This window comes from Hypanus sabinus, chromosome 13 (genome assembly GCF_030144855.1).
Source record: "Hypanus sabinus isolate sHypSab1 chromosome 13, sHypSab1.hap1, whole genome shotgun sequence".
In the NCBI taxonomy this organism is placed as follows: domain Eukaryota; kingdom Metazoa; phylum Chordata; class Chondrichthyes; order Myliobatiformes; family Dasyatidae; genus Hypanus; species Hypanus sabinus.
Genome location: NC_082718.1, coordinates 81,496,273 through 81,524,162, shown reverse-complemented (window position 1 = coordinate 81,524,162; position 27,890 = coordinate 81,496,273). Strand labels below are relative to the sequence as shown.

Sequence of the window (27,890 nt, the reverse complement as noted above, 5' to 3'; positions counted from 1 at the left end):
TCTTAAAATTTATTATGAACTAATTACAATTACTAATGAAAAGTTTTAAGTTGAACATCTTTGATTCCTTACTTAAAGTACTGCAGATACCACCATTACCAAGGCTAAAAAAAAGGTAGCGATACTATTTTCTCTGAGCTCATAAAATATTCAGGCAGAATTAGGCCATTTGGCCCATTCAGCTTTCTCCATAGATGTGTGGGTGCGATTTGTTCCCATTTTGTTAATGAAAAATCTGTGACAAATGACACACAAGGTTTAAGAGGATTTCTTATACAGATCATTTATTCAAAAAGGTATACCAATAATTATTCTGATAATATCAGATTTCAGGCATTGCTCATCTACTGAACCAAGTTGCTAGAAGGGGAAGGCATGCTTAAAGGTATGACCCCAATCAACTGCAGCCTTCATCCCTCACATTAGTGGTACAGTTCATTAAAAATTGGTGTCTCTGAGAATAAAGTTAGTTTTCTCTGCCTGTGACACTGAAACACAAGCAAAATCAACAAGTGTTGGACAAACTTGTAGATGGACTACACACACAAAATGCTGGAGGAACTCAAGCTGATTTGTAAATCTGCAGATGGCACAAAACATGGTGAAATTGTGGATAGTTAAGAAGGTCTTGAAAAGATATAGCAGAATATAGATCAGTTGCCAATAAGGATGCAGAAATGGCAGGCAGAGTTTAATTCAGGCGTGAGACTTGTTGCACTCTGGCAGGTCAAATGTAAGGGGAATGTACAGTAAATGGCAGGACCTTTAAGAGCATTGATGTACATAGGGATCTTGGGATCCAAGTCCACAGCTCTCTGCATGTAGACATGGCGTTAAAGAAAGACATATGGCATGCTTGCCTTCAACAGTCAGAGCATTAAATATAAGTCAGGAAGTCATGTTGTTACTGTATAAAACTTTAATCAGACTACACTCTTATTTATTTACTGAGATACAGCACAGAACAGAGCCTTCCAGCCCTTCAAGCCTCAATGCTCAGCACCCCAATCTAATCACGAGACTATTTACAATGGCCAACTGGTATGTCTTTAGACTGTGGGAGCACCCGGAGGAAACCCACATGGTCACAGGGAGAATGTACAAACTCCTTACAGACAGCGGTGGGAATTGAACCCGGGTCATTCGCCCTGTAAAGCAACTTGCTAACCACTATGCTACCATGCTGCTCTAAGTACTGTAGTCTGGTCACCCTATTACAGGAAGGCTGTGGAGGATTTGGAGAGCATGCCACTGATGATGTCCGGGATGCTGTCTCGATCAGAGAGCATTAGCTAGTAGGAGAGATTTGGTAGGCATGGTTTGTTTTCCTGCAGTGCTGGAAGCTGAGGGCAGATCTGATAGAAGCTTATGAGATTATGAGGCACAGATTGTGTATACAGTCTCTTTCCTAGGGTAAAAGTGTCAGGGGCATAGCTTTAAAATGAGAAGGGGTAAGTTTAAGGGAGATGTCTGGCTAGTTATTATATAACGAGTAGCTAATTTGGCATAGTGATCAGCACAGACAGTGTTGGCCAATGAATTTGCTCCTGCATTGTACTGTTCTATGTTTTGAACTTATTTTTTGTCACCAGTGTAAATATCAGAGAGAATAAATATCCTGGAATATGTAGAGAAAATAGTGTTGCAGTCAGCATGGTTCCTGATGTTAGGAGATGTGCCACACTATCAGTGAAATTGTTCAATCCATTGTTTCGTCATGAACTGACTCATTTAATGACCTTTGCAGCTCCCACTCTGAAAGCTTTACTGAGGTTAAAACTTAGAAATCAATACCATTTTGACATTAGAATACCGGGCTTGTTGTTCATAAATAAAAAGATATTAAAATAAACAAGGTATTTCACACTTGAAGAAATGCCACAAATAATAAAGAACCAGTTGCAGGAGTCAGTATTAATTTCTATGAGGAACAGCCAAAGGATCATGTGGAGTGAAGATCTTTCCATACTGTGAGAGTCTCTTTTCCTGTCACACCATTCCCTAAATTGCTGAAAATCTGCAGTCAGGGAGTAAGTGAACAGAACAAAATAGAGTGAAAAAGAGAACAGCAGATCTTCCTCATCTCCTATTTGTATTACTTAGCCATATCAATGAGGCTCTGAAGTGACGTTGGCACCCAAGTTTTCTCTCCCTGTACAAACACAACTCCTCTGTCAATGTAGATGACAATGCGCCCAAAGGTGTAGAGCTGTTTCCCCTCATGACGTTTGCCCATTAAAGGCATAAAGACTATATTGTGCTCTTCAGCCTTGGCCTGGATCAGGTCCTTGAAGTTCATTGGTATGGAGGTAGATGTAACTCCAATGCCACGGTGTGCCATATTCTCAGCCTCGCGGCGCTCCTGCATTGCCTCGTACTGGAAGTCCCTCCGCCGCTCTGTATGGGTGAGGTAGGCAATGTTTTCTCGAGCTCCTGGCTGCATGTAGCCACCTGTTTGAAAACAAAACAATGAAGAAAACTCTGAATTCCCCAGGCAAAACCTGACAACTGGATTAAATACACTTCACCATCAAACCCAAGTTACAAAGAAAAACTGTACAAGTTCATTACATGTAACTAGAAGCAACGGAAAATAGGGAGGATTATAACTAGTAATCAAGTTTCGATAACTTTATTTCATAATAATATATTTAAACATGTTATGTTTTTATTTAAACATAAACTAATGGATTATAGCATTTAAAAAATTAATCATGGCTGTGTGTAACTGGCCATTAAATCTGTTTCTCCAGAGAAATCTCTGCGTTGAGAATACTGTGCAGATCTATGATTGTTTTCTCTAGAGTGCTGAAAGATAGAAGTTTATTAAATTATGAGGCACAGATTGGGTAGAAAAGGGGAAGACAGCCATTTCCATCGCATGCAACAGGAGGTTATTAGAGAGACTGCAGGATCTGGGTGGGTGTTGACAATCCCTGACAATGGCTGCACCAGGGTTTGCAGGGGCTGCTGCCATATTCCCAGCAGACCAGTTCTAATAGAAGGGAGGGCAGAGCCAGGTATATAGCAGCTGGCATGAAGAGGCTGGTGCCAGTTTTCATGCACAGCTGCAAGCAGGGTTGGGATTCGCTCATGCATTAACATGAGGTGAGTAAACTGAATCACCGGTCACATTATCTAAAAGGGTATATGTGAATCAGTGCAACTCAGAACTATGTAATATAGTCTGGCAAAGGACTGCAGACCCCAGTTAACTGCTTCTCTTTCCAAAGATGCCATCTGACCTGTGGAGCTTTCTCAGCATTTTCCGTTTTTGCTTCAGGTTTCCAGCACCTGCTGTAGTTTCTGAGATGGTGTTAGCAAAGCAGGCCAGGCAGCAACTATGGAAAAGAACAAACAGCCGACGTTTCGGGCCAGGACGGAAAAGGAAGAGGTGAAGTCAGAGTAAGAAAGGTCCTTATAAGTCAGAGTTCCTTCTTACTCTGACTTCCTCTCCTTTCCCGCCTTGACCCGAAATGTCGACGGTTTGCTCTTTTCGATAGACGCTGCCTGGCCTGTGGATTTTCAGTATCTGCAGATTTTCTCATGTTTGTGTTAGCAAAGTGATGGTTTTCAAAATATTTGTTCATACATAGTAAAATTAGGAAGCAGTAGTTAGGGAGACAATATCCTTTACTGATTTATGAACATTTGGAGAGGTAAAATATGATCAGGAACAGTCAGCATGGCTTTGTCAAAGGCAGGTCGTGCCTTATGAGCCTGATTGAATATTTTGAGGATGTGACTAAACACATTGATGAAGGAAGAGCAGTAGTGTATATGGATTTCAGCAAGGCACTTGATAAGGTGCCCCATGCAAGGATTACCGAGAAAGTAAGGAGGCGTGGGATCCAAGGGGACATTGCTTTGTGGATCCAGAACTGGCCTGCCCACAGAAGGCAAAGAGTGGTTGTAGATGGGTCATATTCTGCACGGAGGTCGGTGACCAATGGTGTGCCTCAGGGATCTGTTCTGGGACACCTACTTTTCGTGATTTTTATAAATGACCTGGATGAGGAAGTGGAGGGATGGGTTAGTAAGTTTGCTGATGACACAAAGGTTGGGGGTGTTGTGGATAGTGTGCAGGGCTGTTAGATGTTACAGCGGGACATTGATAGGATAAAAAACTGGGCTGAGAAGAGGCAGATGGCGTTCAACCCAAATAAGTCTGAAGTTGTTCATTTTGATAGGTCAAATATGATGACAGAATATAGTATTAATGGTAGATACTCTTGATGGCAGTGTGGAGGATCAGAGGGATCTTGCGGTCCGAGTCCATAGGACGCTCAAAGCAGCTGCACAGGTTGACTCTGTGGTTAAGAAGGTGTATGGTGCATTGGCCTTCATCAATCGTGGAATTGAATCTAGGAGCCGAGAGATAATGTTGCAGCTATATAGGACCCTGGTCAGACTCCACTTGGAGTACTGTGCTCAGTTCTGGTTGCCTCACTACAGGAAGGATGTGGAAAGGGTGCAGAGGAGATTTACAAGAATATTGACTGGATTGGGGAGCATACCTTATGAGAATAGGTTGAGTGAACTTGGAGCGACAGAGGATGAGAGGTACCTGATAGAGGTGTATAAGATGATCAGAAGCATTGATCGTGTGGATAGTCAGAGGCTTTTTCCCAGAGCTGAAATGGCTGCCACTACAGGGCACAGGTTTAAGGTGCTTGGGAGTAGGTACAGAGGAATTGTCAATTTTTATTTTAATGCAGAGTGGAATGGGCTGCCGGCAATGGTGGTGGAGGCAGATACAATAGGGTCTTTTAAGAGACTTTTGGATAGGTACATGGCGTTAGAAAAATAGAGGGCTATGGGTAAGCCTAGTAATTTCTAAGGTAGGGACATGTCCGGCACAACTATGTAGCCTGAAGGGCCTGTATTGTGCTGTAGGTTTTCTATGTTTCTATGTAAATGCTTTGACTAAACTCTTCCACTGGTGAAGATGCAAGGGATATAGTGTGCAGATGTTGCATGGTACAAATAAGTGACTACGATACGTGTAGCAGTACTGGGGAGTTGGTGGTGGCATTACAGAAATTATCCCAGGTTGTGGTAGCATTGGAAAGGGTTAAGCAAGTGGCATAAAGGTTTAGAAGCACTTCGTCTGTGGTGACGTGTTACGGTTATACCAGCTTTGCAAGAAACCTTTCAATTAAAACACACAAAATGCTGGAGGAACTCAGCAACTCAGGGAGCATCTACGGAAATTAATAAACAGTCGAAGTTTCAGACACTACTTCAGGAGTGGAAGTGAAGGGGGAAAAGACTAGAATAAATTCAAAAGCCTCCCACAGGGAACCATCTCCCCGCATGAAAAATTCTGTGTTCTCTGGCACTCTGACAAGTGTGAACCTATTTTTGGTTGCTACCATGCTGAAGAAGCTTCTAGAAAATCTTTTTAAAAGCAATGAAGGGATCTAATATTCATCTCTGATCTGCATCAGTTTTCAAGCTGTTTTTGGAGCCTTTGCAATCTTTGGTTGCAGTGGTTTCTGCTAAAACCACACTTTTAATTGATTTATGAACTCCCAAAACAAACTGGGATGTCCCACGATCCAGACATTAGATATTCTGTATTCAAACGAGTTCAAAATCCTGTTTAAAAATATTTTTTCCCTTTTTTCAACTCTGCAATATATGCCTTACTTGATATATTTCTTTTAATTTTATTTTATTGAGATACAGCGCAGATTAAGCCATTCCAGCACTTCCAGCCATGCCACCCAGTAACCCCCAATTTAACCTAGCCTAATCACAAGACAATTTACAATGATCAATTAACTTACCAACTGGCATGCCTTTGTACTGCGGGAGGAAACCAGAGCACCCAGAGGAAACCCACATGGTCACGGGGAGAACTTACAAACTCCTTATAGGACAGCAGCGGGAATTGAACCTGGGTTGCTGATACTGTAAAGCACTGTGCTAACCACTATGCTACCATGCTGCCCCTCTCTGTGATCATTTCTTTTCCTTACCTTTTCAAATATTTACCTTGTTTAGTAAAGTTTCCAGATGAAATAAAATGAAGAATCTCTTACCAACAGTGGAGGTGACAGCCCGGTTCATAATGTCCAGTGCCTCATTAAACTTCTCCTTGATCGTCGGGTGGGCCAACACTTGGTCGGAGAACATGGACTTCCAGCCCAGGTACCACTTAGTGATCTCTTCATAGTTAGGGCTATTACTGAGCCACGAGCATAACACCTGTAAATTTAGGAAATACAGCAGAGAATTGTTTTACCTGTTGCAATAAAAAGTAAAGAATTCAGATGCGATTTATGTACTGTAAAAACTATTTCCTTCTTCACCTAATTGCATAAAATTTCACAGAATCGAACTCCACCCATTCACAATCATCAACAAAGTCATACGATTTTGTTGCCAACACATGTAGTCATAAAGATCAAAATCAGGTTTAATATCACTGGTATATGTCATGAAATTTGTTAACTTTGCAGCAGCAATGCAATACATGATAAATGTAGGGGAAAAAACCCTGAATTACAGTGTGTGTGTGTATGTGTATACACATATATATATAAAATAGTTAAGTTAAAATAAGTAGATGCAAAACCAGAACTAAATTTTAAAAAAGTAGTGAGGTTCATGCGTTCAATGTCCTCAGGTGACAGAGGGGAAGAAGCTGTTCCTGAATCATTGAGTGTGTGCCTTCAGGCTTCTGCACCTCCTTCCTGACTGTCAATGACACAACTTTCTGCAACTTACTTCAATCCTGTGCAGTAGCCCCTCTACCCCCATACTAGACAGTGATGCAGCCAGTCAGAATGTTCCCCCCAACAAATACAAGAGGAACTTAATGGATATTGTTACTAGGATGACATCGGATATCATAGGATGGTTTCGTGGTTCTGCGTTTATGGACTGGACTTTTTCAGACTTACTATTTTTATATTCTGTGTTTTTTAATCATCCGTTCCTTTTCCGTTGTGTTGTGTGAGAGGAAGGCGTTTAGGGGGTTGGTGTTCTGTTCATTCTTGTTGTGCAGGAGAGGGGCTGTCTTTTTTTTGGGGGGGGCCGCTGTTCCTGTTCCGTCTTGTGTGGGGTGAGGGGTATCTTAGGGACTGATGGTTAGGATCCTGTTCATTTTTGTGCTATGGGGGGCGGGGGGGTTGACGTTTCTCTCTGAATGACTTTCATGTTCTTTCTTTCTTTGGTGAATTTCTGGAGAAGATGACTTTCAGAGTTATAGATGGACATGTGCTTTGATAATACATGAACCTTTGAAGTCTTGCAAACTCACCTGTAGCCACTTCCCAAAAAAATTCTTCTCGAGCAATCCTATGAGGCTGGATGGTGAGATCATGTCTTCCCAGTCCATCACCCAGTGGAAGGCATCCATATGCTGCTGGTGAGGGTTGATTACAAACTCATTCAAACACATTCCTGTCAGGGTTGAAAAATGAATACTGCATTAGATATTTCCTTTTCATGACTGACCAACAACCACCCACAGTGCTATTCTTTACTAAACCACACTAACTTTATTTCTATTTTTAATGTTCTTTTTCTTCACTGAATTCTTCTGGATGAGAAATTGGGGTTATTTAAACATTTAATACATCACTCACACAGAAACCATTAGTGGCATTTCCCACAATTTCAGCTGTACAGTGTTGCTCTAATTATATTCTGGAAGATTCTCAAACCATTGTTTGCCAAGTTGAATTCAGTTTTAGTTAAATATGGCAATAAAAATACTGATTTCATTAAAAATGATCATGAAGTTTATGTATTCTCAATAAAGTACAACTGCACCACTCAAAGAACAAAGAAACTTTATTATCAAAGTACATTCATGTCACAATATACAACCCTGAGATTCATTTTCTTGTGGGCATACTCAATAAATCTATAGATTAAAAACCATAATGGAATCAATGAAAGACCACACCAACTTGGGTGTTCAACCAGTGTGCAAAACACAACAAATTGTGCAAATACAAAAAGAAGAAAAAATAATAAATACATAAACAAACAAACAATAAATATTGAGAACATGGGATGAAGAGTCATTGAAAGTGAGTTTACTGGCTGTGGGAACATTTCAATGATGAGGCAAGTGAAGTTGAGTGAAGTCAACCCCTTTGGTTCACGAGCCTGATGGCAGCAGTGAGAAAAAAGCATGACCTGGTTGGCAGGGGTCCCTGATGATGAATGCTACTTTCCTGTGACAGCCACTGATACCAAAGCACAAGAAATCTGCCATCCAGATGCATTTTGGCTTGTACATGGCAACACAAAAGAAAAACTATATGGCTGACTCTTAAACACAAGAGATTCAGCAGATGCTTGAAATCAAAAGCAACATAAACAAGACGCTGGACGAACTCAGCAGGTCAGGCAGCATCCATGGAAATATACAAACAGTTAATGTTTTGGGCCGAGATCCTTCTTCAAGACTGGACAGGAAAGGGGAAGGTGTCAGAATAAAAAGGTGGGGGACGGGAAAGAGGATGAGCTAGAAGATAAGTGAAGCCAGGTGGATGTGAAGGGAAAGGGCTGGAGATGAAAGAATCTGATAGGAACAAGAATAAAATGGGGGAGGGGAAGAATGATAGCTTGAAGGTGATAGCCAGAATAAAAAGGCAATGCTTTTTATAAAAAGGTTGCCTCTTGACTTCCTTTATGTTCAGTGATACCACACAAGATAGTCTACCACAATATTCTCAGGATAATAGTTCATTATCTTTCACAAGATCTAATCCCGCAGTTATAAAATTAATACACCAGAATTAAACAGTTTTGCTAACAGAGCTATTAAGAAAGCAGCATCCATCAACAATGGTCCCCACCATCTGCGGCATGCACTCTTCTCACTGTGGCCACCAGGAAAGCGATACAGATAACCAGGTTCAGAAACAGCCACCAGGCTTCTGAACCAACATGGATAACTTACTCACCAATACATTGAACTGACTCACTTTCAAGGACTCGACAACTCATGCTCAGTGTTATTTAATTTAATGTTTTGTATTTGTGCAGTCTGTCTTCTTTTGCACATTGGTTATTTGTTAGTCTTTGTGTGTAGTTTTCATTAATTCTATTATAATTCTACTGTGCTCTACCGCGAACGCCTGCAAGAAAAAATCTCAGGGTAGTATATGGTGACATATATGTACTTCGATAATAAATTTACTTTGAATATTATCATGAAATGTGAACAACACTGTCACACTGATCTACTGTCTATTCCCAACCTCTCTTAAGGTGGGTGAGTGACCTTCTTAAGCTACTCCCCAGTGTTGGAGCACAGCTGAGATTTTGAACAAACAATACTGAACAATAGTTGGGGAAAAAATCAATTTGTTGCAAGTCAATGTAATAAATCCAAGTGCTGCATGGATCTCCTCAGCTCCTATGTCTTACAGGAGGTAAGATCAGCCATGATTAAATGGCAGAGCAGACTCAATGAGGCCAAATGGCGTAATTCTGCTCCTATGTCTTCTGGCCTCCTAAGGGTACAATGTAGGCAGATAGTCGTATGATGCAGTATTTATTCGGTGCAATCGGGATGGACGATCCTCAAACTACAGCATGAAACCAAAAACAGGGAGGCTGTCTCTAAAAACCAGCCAACTATGATAGATAATTAACAAAGCAGCCAGTAGGAAAATGGGGATTTTTTTTTCTATGCAACAGGTTGTTATATTCTATACTGTTTGACCTGGAAGCACATTATTTGGTATCTTTTAAAATAGAATTAGATAAATAAGCTACAATAAACTGACAAAGTGGGAGTGAGCATCAGATAAAGTTTGACTCTAAGCCACATAAAAGGACAGCAGATGAGGCGGCCAACAGATGAATCAAAGAGGTAAATTTTAAAGTAGGGTGCCGGGGTGGAGATATGTCTCTTCCAGAGGAGTGCAAGGCACTCCTTCCCTCTGCAAGTCATCCTCTGCAAAGGTGTAGCACCTGCTTTGCCCCTCGATCAGGATCACCTGAAGCCATGGGAGCAGGTGGTGGATAGTCTTCTGAGCAGTTGGTGCACATCACAAGTCCTGAATACGTGACTACTGACACCAGGCAATCTCTGACATGTCAGAACGAGAATGGGACTAAAGACACTAAAGGCAACTGGTATCTGCAAAGTATCTTGAGCCAATACCTTTAGAAAAGGGATAAAAACAAAATAGCATTATTCCAGCTCTGACATAGCTCGTGTTCTCACCCAGTTTTGGAACAATATTTTTAACCATGAAAGCTTCCCAGGATCCTGGTGTAAACACATCTTTCCAAGGCAACAGGATCAGCTTTGCAGACGAGTCACTGGGATGCCACTTCTGCAAAGCATTGGAAAGCTTATTGCGGATCGGCGAATACAGTGGTTCAAGGCGCATCTGCATTAGTGGCAGCCACGGGTGAATCCATGCATGGATGGGGACTGTGTCTGTTAATGGGTTCCAGTTTTCAACCTGAAAAGAATGCAAAGTGGTTTGTACTGATTACTCCAACAGGCTCCGTTTCATGATGCCCTGCTTTCTCAAACTGCTGTTTAAAGATTTTCAAGTAAGAAAACTGATTTTATGACACTGTGTACCTCCCTCCCTTTACTACCACTGATGCACAATGGAGCCCTTGTTAGCAACATCACGCCCTGAAGTCTGCTACTGAGGAGCCTCATTATGAACCCTTTCCTTTTGCAGTGCTTTGAGCCGAGTTGTCCTTCAACCTTTGCAATTTACAGGCACTTCCTCACCACGTCTCCTCGCATGGTGGCGAAATATTTGCAAGTTAAGTTGCCAAGGTCGGAGAACAACTCAGCCCAACCATCAATACCTGAACTGCATATTTTCCAAAATATTTCCAATTCCTTGTTTTTTTTATCCCTTTTCTATCCCTTCAGATGGTTATCGATCTGGACTTAGCTAAACTCAATCAAAATTTATAAATTGGAGTTATTATACAAGGATGCTTACTGGCATTAAAAAGATATCAATGAATGCAGAATATATCACATTGGATGACTTGTCACATCTGTAATACCAGGAAATGGTGGTGGGGTGGAGATATGTCTCTACCAAAGGAGTTGTAAAGTGCTCGTTCCCTCTGGGCAGGGTGTAGCACTTGCTTAGTCCCCCATGGGAGCAGGTGGTGGATGGTCGTATGAGCAGCTGGTGCATATCATACGTCCTGGTTATGCAACCACTGACACCAGGAAGACACTCTCTGAAGAGTATTGATGTTGGCTGGGGTCACCGTCTGGCCCAGAAGAAGACAATGACAAACCATTTGTGAAGAAAAATTCGGAAAGACCATAATCTCCTATATCATACGACATGTCACATAACAAACAAACAAATACTAGGTTGTAACTCATACCTCACGCTGTAATTTAGGAAAAACAAACTGTTCTAGAATATTGTCCAAAATCCAAAGAGGAATCACAGGCATCCAGTTTTCCAGGAAATCAACCATGGGGGCACAGTTCCGGGGCAACCACTGCGATACAACGTTGCGTGCAGAAGGCATCCATACTTCCCACATTAACCTGCAAATTTAAGGAAAGAAAGACAAGCAATAAATGAGAAATAATTCATTCAGTGCCTTGTTTTCCTCCAAGAGGACCACAACTTCATCGTGGTTTGGAGCCTTGCGTGCCTCATTGACCCAGATAGCTATGCTGGCTGGAGTCAGGGCTTTATGCTTTGGCTCTTGGTAGGGTCACCCATGCCAAACAGGTCAAAGGGAAGTGGTCCACTGGTCCTCCAGGTTTGGGGATTCAGCTCAGGACTAACAACTCTGACCGGTAAAACAAAATTACAGTGGAGAATCCTTCTACATCTGAGTGCAATGGTATTCCAGAGTTCCCACCCAGGACTTGCATGACTGACAGTAGTGAAAGCCAAGAAGTTACTGACATGATGAAGGAGGTCCTGAACACCACAAGCGAAGAGGACTTTTATTGCTGCCCTAAACTTGCAGTGTAACAGGCAGTAAGTAAGTTCAGCAGCTTGCCTTCCAACAAACTGGAAATTTATTCACTCGGTCAGGTTCCCATTTTTAACATATTTTCTGCTCTTTCTTTCCTTTCCCTTTAGTTTACCTCCTCACTCATACAAGAAGCTGGTAATTCTACTGCTTTGTGTCAAATAGAGGGAAAATAACTATAAAACAACCTTCAGTATGGCAGAAGTTGAGCTCACGTGACCATGTTTTAAAACAGAGCAAAGCACAGGTGTCCATTATTAGTTATTTGATCCATACATGGGCCAGAAGCCAGACGTTTGGTTCCAGTGACAAATGGTATGACAATCAAAACATCAGGTTTTTAGTTCAGTGTGTGGTTTCAATTGCTGGCCAGCCCATGCACTTACAGGCCAACTCCTCACATTTTAAACAGCCCAGCATCAAGGAAACTTTGATCCATAAAGGATTTGGGCTACATACTGTTTAAAATAGTTGATTGGCATGCAGGAACGGAACAAGATGTGATTGCAAAAACGTAAGTTCACTCTTCACTATTCCTCAATTGATTTTCTGGTCACGGACCTCCTTTTACATCAAGGAAATGTCACCAAATCAACATGCTGGTCTTTTAGCATCATTTAACTTTCTATTTTGCACAGTTACAGGCAGTTAAAAGTGTTTCATGGTGTTATGTTACATTAACCAGGCATGTGAGTTTAAGCTTACCTTAGCAACATAATGTAAGCTATGGGATTATTAATTTGTCCTGGATTTTAAAGCATCTTGCAAACCAATCAATTAGATTTAAACTAAATTTTAAAGTCAGATGCAAGCTATTTGAGATGGGAAAATAGTAACTCGGTAACTCTACGCCACAGCAAACAGCAGAGTTTCTGTTTGTATGACTGGGTCTGCTGATGGAAGCACCCTTTGAAGTGAACATATGTTAAAAGTGTTGAGAGAAACATCTGTTGCAATAGAATGGATTCTCCAGAACTCTTCATCATTTTGTATGTGTTAACCTATTGTCAACAGAGGTAGGTACCACAATGCTGCCTTACCCTGCTTTATTTTTTATTATGGCCACTATGAAAAGGAATTTTCTCCATAACCAGATTAAACAGAGCAGGGAATCAAATCTTGGATGCTTTGATTTGCATTAATTTGGGGAACAACTCTCCTTGAAACACTATCATTAATTATTTAAAGCAAACAAGCTGAGGTGAGGTGCGTGAAATATCTCTTTGAGACTCAAGATGCAAATTTGTACCAAAATATGACTGGTGCTGTCAATTCATTGCTTTTGTTTTACCTGTGGTATGGGTCCATTGACAGCATATCACAACCTCCATGTTGCAGCTGGTCTCGTTCAAGAAGTTTCCTCCACTTAGACATGACATCTAAACCATATTTGTTATCCTATATGGAAAAAAAATACGAACTATTAACTTTTGTCTCTTCTATGTCTTTGTCCCTTCTATTTGGCACGGTAGCATGGTGGTTAGCGCAATGCTTGACAGCACCAGGGGCCTGGGTTAATTTCCTGCTGCTGTCTGTAAGTAGTTAGTACATTCTCCCCGTGGCCACATGGGTTTCCTCCCACATTCCAAAGACGTACAGGTTAGTTAGGGTTATTAAGTTGAGGGCATGCTATTTCGGCACTGGAAGCACGATGACACTTGTGGGCTACGTTGGTTGTTGGTGCAGAAAACCTATTTCATTGTATTGATCTTTAGCTGAACATCTGCCAAATAAAGCTATTTTTTTATTCTGCATTGTCCGCACTGACAATATCAAAACAACTAACAAATAGGGTGGTGCATAGCCCAATACTCCCCTGATGGAAATGGATCGAAACCTTTGAACCTTTAATTCATTACATCACCCAACCAGCATAAAGATGCCCAGAGGCATGGAGAACATCTTTCCTACAATCAACTCTAGTCTGCATTATCCAATACCATAACAAGAAAGAGAATTGCTCACTTGTGTGATGTTAGTCTGTACCTGCAAAGGATTCCAGGACTTAAAGTATTCTCCCAGCAGTGGAAATACAATGGCAATGGAGAGTTCTGCCAGGTCAAACATCTTATATTCTTCAAAATATTTCTCCTGCAACAGTTCAAAAATTTTTGCACATTCTTCCAGCGTCAGTGGATTTTCACAGTTGGGCTGCAGTCTCTTCTCGCAATCTTCCACAATCTGCAAGATGTGGCTGAGCTTGTCTATGATCTTCCCCTCATGCGCAAGGATTTCAGTGAGCTTCTCGTTCTCATGGGAGATGTTGACCACCATGTCCCTCTCGTACTGGAGCTGACGGTCATTCTGGATGATTTCCTGCTCAGTCATTTCAATCAGCAGCTCCAGGTTGTGCTCTAGCTCCGGAAGTGAAAAGCCCTCTGTCTTGGCATCTTTGCCCGGAGACTGTGCATCGTCAGGAATATCATGCTTCTGATTTATCTGACTGTAACTGTAATAAACTTTCTGCTCCTTTCCCGTCATGTCTATAACCTATATGATGAATTAAAAAGTTATAACATTACAACAGCTCAATTTCCATGAAAACATTACCCAAATGATATACTGTCATTTGTTTGACAGCCTAATTCTTTGATGAACTCACACAGCTATTTTCATAACTAATTGTCAGAAGTTGCCTACGATATTTTAGTAATCTAAATCTGGCAAAACAGTATTTTTAGACCTAGAACAGTAAATGAGAGTATTGATGCTTATGGACACAACAGCAGACTTGCTTGAAATTTATTGAATTGCCAAGTCCAAGCTGAATTGAGCTGACTTTATTATTTACCTCTTTCATATACAGGGAGTAAAAATCTTACATTACGTCTCCATCTAAAATGTGCAGCGTATAGTAATTTGTAATGAATAATATGTACAATAGGACAGTCAATATAACAAAGAAATACAATTGTATCAGCATGTATTAATCAGTCTGATGGCCTGTCCCAGAGCCCATTGGTTCTGGCTTTTATGCTGTGGTACCATTTCCTGAATGATAGCAGCTCGAACAGTTTGTGGTTGGGGTGACTTGGGTTCCCAATAAACCTTCAGACCAGCTGTGGGGTATATTTGAGTAATTTTATCTACCTTGATAATGGTTTACATTTCTTACTGAACAGTTTTAATTACTGTAAGCATGGGAAGACAAACATGAGTTCTATGTCTGATAAGCAGTTCAGTTACTGGGAAGTTAAAATTCAGAAAACATTCATATCCCCAGCACATGGAAAGCATTGGAAAGAATTGTTAAACCAAGTTGATTTATGAACTACGACAGATCCAATAGGTAGTCTGGACCCCAGAGCACAGTTTATTATTTAGCATATGTGGGTCGATTACCTTGCTGTAACACCCCCACCCTTAACCCCAGTCCATGTGCACTAGTTCAGGGAGCACACTTGCATGGGAAAGTGGAAATATTATGTCTCCAGCACTTTTCAGAGTCACACTCATTTTGAGCTGACAAAAGGAAAAGTTCAGGAAACACCCTGCTACAACAGGTTGCAGCTTACCAATAATGAAGCAGAAGTGTTGCAATAATACCATCTGTATTACTTTCCATCCTTTACACTAGGTGCAATTGCAGTATATGGAATAAATTTCAAAGGTCATAAATAAGATTCATTCAACAAATTTAACTTCTCTTTCCAGCTGGTACAAGGCCTCTTGGGCTTTTTGTCTACTTTATTACTGGTAGTAGTGGAACGCTCAATGCTTACACAAGGAACTCGACCAACAAAGCAATGCCAGGCCAGTATGACTTTGTCAACAACACCTAAAGAAGTCCATCCATAACTACGGACAAGTATAACTTCCTGTCAGTTACCAAATCACACAATAGATCACAGTACAAGCTGTCACATTGACAGAGGTTCACGAAAATGATTCCGGGATCGCAAGGCATGGGGAGCATTTGATGGCTCTGGGCCCGTACTCACTGGACTTCAAGGAGAATGAGGGGTGACCTAATTTAAATCTATTGAACGTTGAAAGACCTCGATAGTGGAAAGGGAGAGGATGTTTCCTGTGATGAGGGAGTCTAAAACCAGAGGAATTAGCCTCAGAAAAGATGGCGTTCTTTTAGAATGGAGATGAGCAATTTCTTTAGCCAGGGAGTAGTGAATTCCTTGCCACTGGTAGCTGTGGAGGCCACATCATGGGTATATTTAAGGCAGAGGTTGATAGATTCTTGATTAGTCAGGTCATGAAGGGATACGGGAGAAGACAGGAGATTGGGGCTGAGATGAAATATTGGATCAGCCATGATGAAACGGCAGACCAGACTCGATGGGCCAAATGGACTAACTCTGCTCCTATATCTTATGGTCTTATTTATCTGCACTGGAAAACTGATCCTATTGTTCATGTCATTTAAGATCTGAAGTACAGTTGCGGTATTTGCTTAAGCTGTTGTGCCCCTAAAATTATCCACTCAAACCGTAGGTACAGGTATCATAAATAGGTTTTTATAACAATTAGTGTTTAATATGTTGTATGAAAATATTTGTACACCCCTGAACAACTTTCTTTTAAAAAAAATTGCTTGAGATTTTGTCTTATAATGTCTGACAGCTAATGGATGCAGATGTTACTTGTTAATTTGATAACAACTTCCTGTGGTACGGTTCTCATTGAGCCAGATGTGGTGTAGTTGCAGAAGAGCGCTGGAATGTCCAAACAGGAAAGAATTCACACCTGCATTTGAATAACTTAGAACGTCTAGAGATTCTTAAATGTATACTTGCTTTACAAAAATCCAACAAAATAAAATACAGGGATTTCTGTAGTGTGATCAATAAAATTTACAAATTTTGAAGAGTCCTTTTATTCTGTATCTCTGCAAAACTCAGTTTAAATGGGTTGGCCTTGCTTTCTATTTGACCTTACATGCAAAATATCTGGGATAGAAGCTTGCAAATTAAGCTGCAGGTTCTTGTAGCACAGCAGAGAAATACACACCTAAAAACATAAAAACATAAATTAATTTCTGCTCACTACACCTGAAGTTGACAGATTGGTAAATCAGTCACAAGATCAATATTTTATTTTACAACTTGACATGTTAAATGCAACACTCAAGAAGTTTATAAAGATCATGAGACAATGTTTTGGTGTGCATGCTGAAAACCCTTCCTTCTTGGGTAAATAGCAGACGGCTGATTTAAAAGAAAGGTGTGAACTATTTCAGAATTGCATGCTATAACCTCTAAGTGATTACAAATAAAGAAAACCCTTTCCCACGCACCTTAACCTGAGAGAGTTCAGTCTGTGGTGTAGCCATTTTCCTACCCAAGCTTGATGCTCCCTTTGCCTTTAGCTCCTCCACAGTCTTGTAGTTGTACTTGGGTTTCTTCTTCCCACCAGAAGGATCTTTCCGCCATTGGCTCATTTCCTTCTGGAACTCCTTTAACACAAAGGGCTAATTAGTCCAGAAGCGGTCACTGCAAACAAACTGCCCTCATTTTTCAGACCATAAAAACAGACCTTCAACCATGAGTTCAAAATACCAGTTCAGTGAAGTTGAGCATTCAGTGGGGGAGGTGGCACTAAGCAATAGCTTGGTACTCCCAATGATAAGACATTCCACTTTTAAAAAAAAGAACATCAACATTATGGTGAAAGAGGAGGTGACCAGTCAGTGCTCTCGGCAGAGTGACTGGATGGGCAGAAGAATAAACCACCTCACCAAATTCATCATAGAAACTCGGCAACTCGGGGGCATGTAACCCTCGCCAAAAGGGGAAACATGAACTTTGCAAATAATGTGAGAGTGAACTTGTGCTGTATGCAGTATTCTTTATGGCTACATTTTATTTATCAATGCATAATCTAAATTATGCATTTTGAAAGTAGATACAAACACTGCTCAGTCTCACACCACCATTACCTGATGCTTTGGCCCCTTTGCCAATATTACTATATTATCATTGCAATCGACTTACTCATCATTGTACACACACTGCAGTGTATACATGTAGTTCCAGTGTTTCTAAGCCAAGCTACAAAAGATTGTTAAGGTTCTAGTTAGGGAGCTAAAAATAAGTCATTCAGAGTTTCTTGCTCTAATTGCTCTCAATAACTCATCATCATTATGTGCTGTGTTGTATGATGTGGACAACCATGGTCTATTCAAATGCAAATCAAAGGTTAAGTCTTTTATTGTTCCAAACCTCATCAGCGTCCTCATCAGAGTCGACAATAGGAAAGTCTTTCAGTGATTGTTCTGTTCGTTCAGATCCATAAGCACCAATTGCTCCTTTCCCCTTCCTCATCTTTGCCTCAATTGGCGCCACAATGCCTGTGTAATAATAAAAAACTATGTTACCACTGACATGACAGCCCTAAATTGAGGAAGATGAAAGGGATTGATTCAGAAATATTTTAAACTCATGGTTTACATGTAACCTCACCACAATAATCAGATATTAATGTATCCAGAATCCAAGAGAAATCGACAAGCAATAATTTCTATTGATTCTTATGCAAGGACACTTCATTAAACCTTTAATATTTTTAGCTTAAGTAACAAAATAAACTTCTGGCTACTAAAAACACCTTTAAATTTGGAAATCCTGTGGGAAAATAATTTTGATACTTTGAATCTAAAATCCTCCAGTCCAGGGACGCTCGGTTAACAGTAGGTGTCCCTGACTCTTTTCCCATTGACATTATTGTTTTTCTAACATGATTTGCCAAAGCATGGGGTTTCTGAGGAACACAACTATCGTATGATAGCAGAACTACCTGCATACATTTACTACGTCAAGGGAGAAAACACATTGAAGATGATATTGGGCATGTAACATGTTCATAAAGGAACACAGTGCTAAGTCCTGAAGAAGGGTCTCGGCCTGAAACACTGACTATCTATTCATTTCCATAGATGCTGCCTGACCTGCTGAGTTCCTCCAACAGTTTGTGTATGTTGCACTAGTAAGTTACTGCTAATTACTCCTGGCTGACATAGTTAACAAGTGATAGATAGTGCGGATGCTCAAGCCAGGTAGATGCTTACAGGAACTAGGTCAGGGAGCAAACTATAAATAGAATTCTGTTTTATTCCTTGTTGAAGCATATGATTTTGGTCTGAAATGTTAACCTGGAAGACAGGAAACTATCCGTAAGCACCATTTCTATGAACATTTTGCTTCCCATAGTGTGGACAGGAAAAAGGCAAGAAATAGGTTTGCCATGGACTGGATGTTTCTGAGCTATTTTCTAGTTTATATGAGAGTGAAGTCCTTTTATTATTACCAAGATATACAAATTTTCTTTCCAGAAATGCAGATCATATTCAACAGCAAAACAAATTCAGAGGAGCAGCAGCTTGCTTTTAGTAATAACACAGAATCTGCTTATAGGAGGCTTGCAACTTGCATTCAGAATTACTCACTTTTCACTAACAAGGAATCAGCTTTAATGTCCATTCATCTGAGTCACGAGAACAGAGAAAATGCTCTACAAGGTTGATCCATCATTTCATTTCAATGTTTACCTATTTTTTTTAAAAAAGATCCTTCCTACATTCATTAGGTAAAGGATTTTTACCCTGAATGTTTAAACTGTTGTCCATCACATCTTGTCATCCAACCTCAGAGAACAGCCTTTACTTGTATTAATCACAAATCTGTAAAAGCAACCTATGAATGTATGCAGATGCAGGTGCATAGAAACATTTGAGCTTCATCTGCCAATTTTATTGATAACTACAGATGATTTGTTTCAAAAGTAGGAACTGGTTAGCACTAGTGGTTTTATACAAGGGTAGCATACTGTGAACTTTAAACATGAGTAAGTCTGTAAGTGCTGGAAATCCAAAGGTACGCGCACAAAATGCTAAAGGAACTCAGCAGGCAAGGCAGCATCTATGGAAATGAATAATCAGTTGACGTTTCGGGCTGAGACTCTTCTTCAGGAAGAAGGATCTCAGCCCGAAATGTCAGCATGTTATTCATTTCCACAGATGCTGCCTGATATACTGAAAACTTTGCTGTGTTGTTCAATTCATGCCAAAATCACAAACATTTAACCTAAGTGGAGCAATGGTAATTAATGTCTAATTAGATAAAAGTTCCACTGTACAACTATTCACTACATACTGGTTTTCATTAGAAAAACAGCACTTTTGTACACAGGGACCCAAAGTCCAAGGAAGGACTGGTGAACTCAATGTTATTAACAACATTACCAAACACTCTAACCTCCATACCTTGAGCATTCTTTCCAAGACCTTTCCCAGGCACATAACCCATCTTCTGCAGCAGTTTCTGTCCAATCCCTCTAGTGTGTTTTTCCCAGGTGCCAATTTCCTGATTAGTTCGATGTCCTCCGGTGAATCCTTTTGAATGAGATTTGAAAAAACCACCCTAAGATAGAAAATAATACTTGATATATGAAGGCAAAACCCGGCTGATAGACATTTTCAAAAACCTTTTTATAAGTCATAACACAAAGACATGTCTACAAATTAAAACCTCTGGTAGAAATGCGAATATCATGTTGGATTCAGAACTGGTGAGAAAGAAGCAAACAAAAAGAGTCTTCAATGGGATCACTGACCTTTCACTGCCATTATTAATTATCTGAATGAGGATGCTTAGGTAAATCATAGATTGGTAATTTCTGTAAATTCATAGATAATACTGACATCTGTGCAAGTGCTCAAACAAGCTTGACTCCATCAGGTGGATCTTACATAGTGAACTTAGCACTAGTAACTAATGCTTAAATTGGAGAAGTGGATTGCAAACGGGCAGTGTGAAGGCTCAACACGTATACATCGTTCAAGGAAAAACAGTAGTGAAAGAGGTCATAGCAAGAGACAAATCAGAACAGTCTTTTTGTACCAGAGAGCACACACATTGACCTTCAGCCAACCTTTACACTCAGCCTATATTCATCCTCTTTTTCTCCCACTTTTCCATCAAGTTTTTACCACTCGCCACCACACTAGGGACAATTTAAAGAGACCAGTTCACATCCCAAATGGCACATCCTTTTGGAAGGAAATATAGCACCTGAAGTATCCTTTACCTGGATGAATATGGACTCACCTGTCCAGATAAAGGGTCTTGACTGGAAACAACAACTTCCTATTTCCTTCCATAAATGCTGTTTGACCTACTGAGTTCTTCCAGCTACTTATTTGTTTACTCAAAACCTACTTAATTGGGTGCAAGAAATGCTTTGGTGCATCCTGAAGCTATGAAAGATGCTTATATAAGTACTTTCACAGAGTGGTAGTTCTTTAGTGTGGATGGCAGGCCTTAACACAGACATCTTGACATCAGGCTCCTGGCCAGATACTTACAGTTTTCAGTTTCTTTGGTGCAAACTCTTTTGGAAATTCTTCTCGCTTAACTTTCTCTTCATCAGATTCATCGGAGTCCTTCTCTTCATTTTCTTCAGCTGCTGTTCGACGGAGTCCAGCGCTGATGAAGTTCACTGGAGCCGTGTAATCTTTGGATCTACAGCAAGAGCACAAATATCAAATCAAAGTGCAGTTATCAAACTCAACAGATAGTAGGTTTCAGGAGATGCAAGCACAAGGGGAAAAAAAGAACATCAAACACACAGAATTTCAAACCAAGGTTCTATGTAAGTTCTGCCTGTCTCTCAATAAAGAAATGTTAAGAGGTAATTGCACTCATTTTGTAGAACTGTTGAACAATCTGCCCAGTAAAATTATTTTTCTCTATCTGGACTGTTTATTGAATTAGATGGTTTCCAAAATAGTATGCACTATTAAAACTGGCAGGTGACAAACACCACAGTGCACTGACGCAATTACAAATTCCACTGAAAACTGATGTCAATATGTTTTGGCACAAATGTGTCCCTGAAAGATTCTCCCATAGCAAGTTTTGATCTTTGTTCAAGAAAAAAGTGAGTCATGATTTTAAATAACAAGTATTGACCAGCAGCTATCAATTCAAAGTATCATAGAATATAGAAATCTACAGCATATATCAGGCCCTTTGGCCCACAACGTTTTGCCAACCAGTAACCTACTCTAGAAACTGCCTAGAATTTCTCTACCGCATAGCCCTCTATTTTTCTAACCTCTATGTCTCATAAAAGCCTCTACTACCGCTGCCGACAGTGCATTCCAAACAGCCACTACTTTCTGTATGAAAAACTTCACTCTGATATCCCCCTCGTACCCATTTCCAACCACCTTAAAACTATGCCCCCTCATGTTAGCCATTTCAGCTCTGGGAAAAAGCCTCTGGCTATCCACACAATCAATGCCCCTCATCTGATAATGTATTATTAGAAAACATATGTCAACCCTGAGATTCTTTTTCTGCTGGCATACTTAGCAAATCTATAGAACGGTACCTGTAGGCAGGATCTGTAAACTGTAAACAAGCTGTGCAAAAGCAGGTAATAAATAAATAGCAATAAATAACAAGCATGAAATAATAAGATGAAGGAGTCCTTAAAATATCCCCTTTTGTTCAAGAGCCTGATAGTTGTGGGGTAATAACTCTTCTTGAAACTGATGGTGCGAGTCCTGAGGTCCCTGTACCTTCTACCCAATGGCAGCAGCGAGAAAGGAGCATGGTCTGGATGGTGAGGATCTTTGGTGATGGATGCTGCTTTTCTACAGCAACATTTCATGTAGATGAGCTCAATGACTGTGAGGGCTTTACCCGTGATGTACTGAGCTGAATCCACTACCTTTTGTAGGATTTTCGGCTCAAGGGCACTGGTGTTCCCATACCAGGCCATAATGCAGTCAAATCAGCACACCTTCCACCACACATCTATAGAAATTTGCCAAGGTTCTCGATGACGCGCCAAATCTCCGCAGATTCCTGAGGAGGTAGATAGAGGCACTGTCGTGTTTTCTTTACAATTATATTTATATGATGGACAACACACTTTTTCGTAAGTGCTGCATCCTCAGAATTTTTTTTGGTTTATGATAGACCGCTTGAAGCTGAATACAAATATAATTTCAGACTACTTTGTATCACATAGGAATTTGGAGAAACAGAAAATTATCTTTTATTGAATACAATGTGAATACAATTGCATGACGGTGCTGACACTTTGCAATAGTTCAACTGAGGTGAAAAATATTTGTACTTGTACTCAGTTTCTGAGAATTCTCACTTAAGTGTCCACCAATAATCAGTTAACATTGATAGATTCCAGGGTCCTTATACTGTTTCTCCATGACCACAACGTTCTGGTGAAACCTTTCACCATGCTCGTCACTTTCAATGCCAAGATTTGCAGGGAAGAAGTCTAAATGGGAATGCAGTAAATGAATCTTTAGTGATATGTGGCACTTCATGGTTTCGTATGCTTGAAACATGCTGTCAAGCACATAATTTGGTGCTTTGTAGATGCCTGGAAATTTTTAAACAACAGCCTTGAGTGCCTTCCATGCGATTTTTTTCCAGTCCCACTAGAAGTTCTTCGAATTGCCTGTCATTGATGACCTGGTTGATTTGTGGACCAACAAAAATGCTTTCCTTAATCATTACATCAGTTATTGTGACTTGAATTATGAATTGAATTAACAAATATAGGGGATTTTTTTTAAAAAATGGTGCATGATAAGGAAATTTCATGGTGATTTTCATGACCAGCAGCTCAAAATCAAAAGGTACCACCCCTAAGTATTCAGGAAGCAAAATCTTTGTTGTCCACGGTTATCAGCCAGTTACAACATGGCACAAAAGGATAACCGAAACAAATCACCTGCATAGTGGGCTGCCAGCAACGCTGATGGAGGCAGATATGAAAGGCTCTTTTAAGACTTTTAGATGGGAACGTGGAGCTTAGTAAAATAAAGGGCTATGGGTAAGCCTAGTAATTTCTACGGTAGGGATAAGTTCTGTACAACTTTGTGGGCCGAACGGCCTGTATTGTGCTGTAGGTTTTCTATGTTTCTATAATCCTTTAAATAAACAGTGCAGAAAATAACTAGCGGTATCCAAGTGGTTACAAACTCACCAACCAAGTACAAAACTAAAAAATACATCTTCTGAAGTGTAAAACTAAGTTTTTTTTGATAAAGCATGAAGTTCAGAACTGTCCAAATATCTCATTTAATCAAACTGAGATATAAATTCAGTAAAATCAAAGGTTTGATTTCCAAAGTATTAAATTTAATACAGTTTAATCTTAGGATCAGCTGAGGTGACAGATGCAAGAATCCTGCCAAATTTCAGTCCCAAGGATTAGTCTTGGCTTTGTGGAGTAGCTGGTTAGTCATAAGGTGAGAAGCAAACGGAATCTATATTCCTGAGTGAAAAACTGGGTAAATGTAGAGCTGAAGCTTCCTCTGGCTGTGTCATTTTGAAGGAGACATTCATAACTTTCTTCATACAGAGAGAAGAAATTTTGCAATCCCCTCCCCAAAAATCAAAGAATACGAGCTAGTGCAGGAATGTAAAGCCAAGGGAAAAGATTAGTCATTACCTGAAATATGAATAAGGAGACAAATGCTTTAACCCTGCTTCTTGTCCCCACTTTACTCATAAGACAACTTCCAGAAATATCCGGTATCTAGAGCAGCAAGAAGTAGGAGAAGAAAAGCTAGCCAGATGCTGACAAGTAAGATCACAAAACATAACATTACCGCTTCCCTCCGAAACTTGGTCTTTCATCATCAGAGTCATTCTCAGCCCACATGCCATAGATTGCATCTTCCTTTGTTTGTCGGTGGCGGACACGGTCCGGATTGAATTCATTTTCCAAGTCCCAGTCTGAAATCTCAAACCGCTCCACCTCCACATCATCATCATCAATACTGTCTTTCCCATACAGATGTGACATCGACATCTTGCTCTGCACAAAACACAAAACTGAGCACAATAAACCAATTTGTCTTAAAATACATTCAATACAATTACGCCTATTCTACCCATTCCCCTTTCTGCTACATAATTTGAACACTAATTTGATCAAAAAGTATTCATGTATAAACACTCTGATAAATGAAGAGAGGGAGTAATGCTCAGACAGAGAGAGTGAGGAAGTGGTAAAGGAAAGCACAGCAGCATATTGGTTAGCACAACACCTTACAGCATCAATGACCAGGTTCCATTGCTGCCGCTGTCTGTAAGGAGTTTATATGTTCTCCCTGTGACCATGTGGGTTTACTCCGGGAGCTCCGGTGTCCCCCCACAGTCCAAAGACCTACTGGTTGACAGGTTAATTGATCGTTGTAAATTGTCCCATGATTAGGCGAGGGTTAAATCGGGATTGCTAGGTGGCACAGCTCAAAGATCCAGAAGCATCTACTCTGCGCTGTATCTCAGTGAAAAACAGGAGGGAAGATAGGACTAAGAGAGGGTGGGAAAGATGGCAGAGACAGAAAGAAAGAAGGACTGCAGCGAAAAAAGAAATGGGGTGGATGGGTGTAGGTTTGAGAGGTGCTAGTGGAGGAGAGGAGAGGAGGTGAAATGCTGGAGATGAGGAGGAGTAGGGGAGGAAGCTGATGATGGGAGTCAAAAGAGGTTGCTGGGGCAAGAGGTTGCTGCTGAGGTGGAGAAATGGGGTCAGATGCTGCTGTGGGTGAAAGATATTACTGATGGGGAGGAGAGGGAGTGAGTGAAGTGGAGGGGAAGAACTAGATGAGCAAGGCTGGAGGCAGATGATGTTGGAGAAACGGAGATGGGTGAATTATGCCTGTGAGTAGGGAAATGATGCTGGGGAAGAGGGAGTGACTGATGCTGGGGGGGGGGGGTTTAGAAGGGTGAGTGATGCTGAGAGGAAGAGTGGCTGAATGATGCTGGAGGGGGAGAGAGAGAGTGGCTGAGCAATGCTGGGGGGGAAGAGAGAGAGAGGCTGAGCAATGCTGAGGGGAGAGGAGGGAAGGGGGTGAATTATGCTTGTGAGTAGGAGGATGATGCTGGGGGAAGAGGGCTGAGCAATGCTAGGAGAAGAGAGGAGCAGAGCAATGTTGAAGAAAGTTAGAAACTGAGCAATAATGGAGGAAGGGAAGGGCTGAGTGATGCCTGGAGTTGGGAAAGAGAGGGGGTGAGCGATGCTGGGGACAGAGGGAGCTGAGCAACGCTCGGGGCGGGGAGAGCAATACTGGGGGCAGGGGGTGGGTGAGGGATACTGAGGACGGGGGGGGGGGTTGAGCGATGCTGGGGGCAGGGGGGTGTGGGTGAGCGACGCTGAGGACGGGGGGGGTTGTGAGTGATGCTGGAGACGGGGGGGGGGTTGAGCGATGCTGGGGACGGGGGGTGGTGAGCGATGCTGGGGACGGGGGTGGGTGAACGATGCTGGGGACGGGGGGGGTGTGAGCGATGCTGGGGACGGGGGGGTGGTGAACGATGCTGGGGACGGGGGGGTGGGTGCGCGATGCTGGGGACGGGGGTGGGTGAACGATGCTGGGGACGGGGGTGGGTGAACAATGCTGGGGACGGGGGGGGGTGGTGAACGATGGTGGGGACGGGGGGGGTGGTTGTGCGATGCTGGGAACGGGGGGGGGGTGTGAGCGATGGTGGGGACGGGGGGGGGGTGTGTGAGCGATGGTGGGGACGGGGTGGTGGTTGGGGACGGTGGGGGGGGGGGTGTGAGCGATGCTGGGGACGGGGGGGTGGTGAGCGATGCTGGGGACGGGGGTTGGGTGCGCGATGCTGGGGACGGGGGGTGAGCGATGCTGGGGACGGGGGTGGGTGAACGATGCTGGGGACGGGGGGGGGGGTGTGAGCGATGCTGGGGACGGGGGGGGGTGGTGAACGATGGTGGGGACGGGGGGGGGGGGGGTGGTTGCGCGATGCTGGGAACGGGGGGGGGGGGGGGTGAGCGATGGTGGGGACGGGGGGGGGGGGGTGTGAGCGATGGTGGGGACGGGGGGTGGGTGCGCGATGCTGGGGACGGGGGGGGGGGGGGGGGGGGGGGGGGGGTGTGAGCGATGGTGGGGACGGGGGTGGTTGAACGATGCTGAGGACGGGGGGGGGGGGGTGTGAGCGATGCTGGGGACGGGGGGGTGTGAGCGATGCTGGGGACGGGGGGGGGGGTGGTGAACGATGCTGGGGACGGGGGGGTGGGTGCGCGATGCTGGGGACGGGGGTGGGTGAACGATGCTGGGGACGGGGGTGGGTGAACAATGCTGGGGACGGGGGGGGGTGGTGAACGATGGTGGGGACGGGGGGGGGTGGTTGTGCGATGCTGGGAACGGGGGGGGGTGTGAGCGATGGTGGGGACGGGGGGGGGTGTGTGAGCGATGGTGGGGACGGGGTGGTGGTGAGCGATGCTGGGGACGGTGGGGGGGGGGTGTGAGCGATGCTGGGGACGGGGGGGTGGTGAGCGATGCTGGGGACGGGGGTTGGGTGCGCGATGCTGGGGACGGGGGGTGAGCGATGGTGGGGACGGGGGGGGTGTGAGCGATGGTGGGGACGGGGTGGTTGAACGATGCTGAGGACGGGGGGGGGGTGTGAGCGATGCTGGGGACGGGGGGGTGTGAGCGATGCTGGGGACGGGGGGGTGTGAGCGATGCTGGGGACGGGGGGGGTGTGAGCGATGGTGGGGACGGGGGTGGTTGAACGATGCTGGGGACGGGGGGGTGTGAGCGATGCTGGGGACGGGGGGGTGTGAGCGATGCTGGGGACGGGGGGGTGTGAGCGATGCTGGGGACGGGGGGGTGGTGAACGATGCTGGGGACGGGGGTGGGTGAGCGATGTTGGGGACGGGGAGTGGTGAGCGGACGGAGAAGGATCGCGGATGCAGGACATTCCGCGATACGTCAACAAATCGATATTAGCGAAGGCAGGATGAGACTACCGGCCACTCACCGACCCTGCTGACGACTCCTTCACCGACCAGTCACCCAAGTTTCAATCAATTCCACTCCACCTGCTTCCTAATACAAATCCGCCATCTTGTGAGGGCTCGGTCCCGTACGCAATTCCCTCCGGCGGATGAACGACGAATGCGCAAAGGTTCCACATCCC

The 27,890-nt window shown here is 42.7% G+C and overlaps 1 protein-coding gene across 1 annotated transcript; it reads right to left on the bottom strand.

The window, feature by feature from the left end:
• On the bottom strand, nucleotides 1-27,857 carry tfip11 (tuftelin interacting protein 11). Its single transcript, XM_059988041.1, has 13 exons — nucleotides 27,732-27,857; nucleotides 24,563-24,771; nucleotides 21,275-21,431; nucleotides 20,174-20,330; nucleotides 18,135-18,262; nucleotides 17,210-17,368; nucleotides 13,948-14,451; nucleotides 13,253-13,359; nucleotides 11,353-11,521; nucleotides 10,202-10,445; nucleotides 7,271-7,413; nucleotides 6,048-6,213; nucleotides 1-2,451 (listed from the first exon to the last, which is right to left on the bottom strand). Exons 2-13 carry the CDS (start codon nucleotides 24,763-24,765, stop codon nucleotides 2,096-2,098), a joined length of 2,493 nt encoding a protein of 830 aa, XP_059844024.1. The 5' UTR covers nucleotides 24,766-24,771; nucleotides 27,732-27,857; the 3' UTR covers nucleotides 1-2,095.
• Between the last annotated feature and the right edge of the window lie 33 nt (nucleotides 27,858-27,890).

Bases quoted from the DNA above. Each gene is read 5' to 3' on its own strand.
- tfip11 (XM_059988041.1), bottom strand. From the start codon at position 24,765: ATGTCGATGTCACATCTGTATGGGAAAGACAGTATTGATGATGATGAT. The intron at 21,432-24,562 runs GTAATGTTATGT...CTCTTGCTGTAG, and splicing joins CCAAGTTTCGGAGGGAAGCG to ATCCAAAGATTACACGGCTC. The intron at 17,369-18,134 runs GTTTGGAACAAT...TTTGTGTTAAAG, and splicing joins CTGATGAGGACGCTGATGAG to GAGTTCCAGAAGGAAATGAG.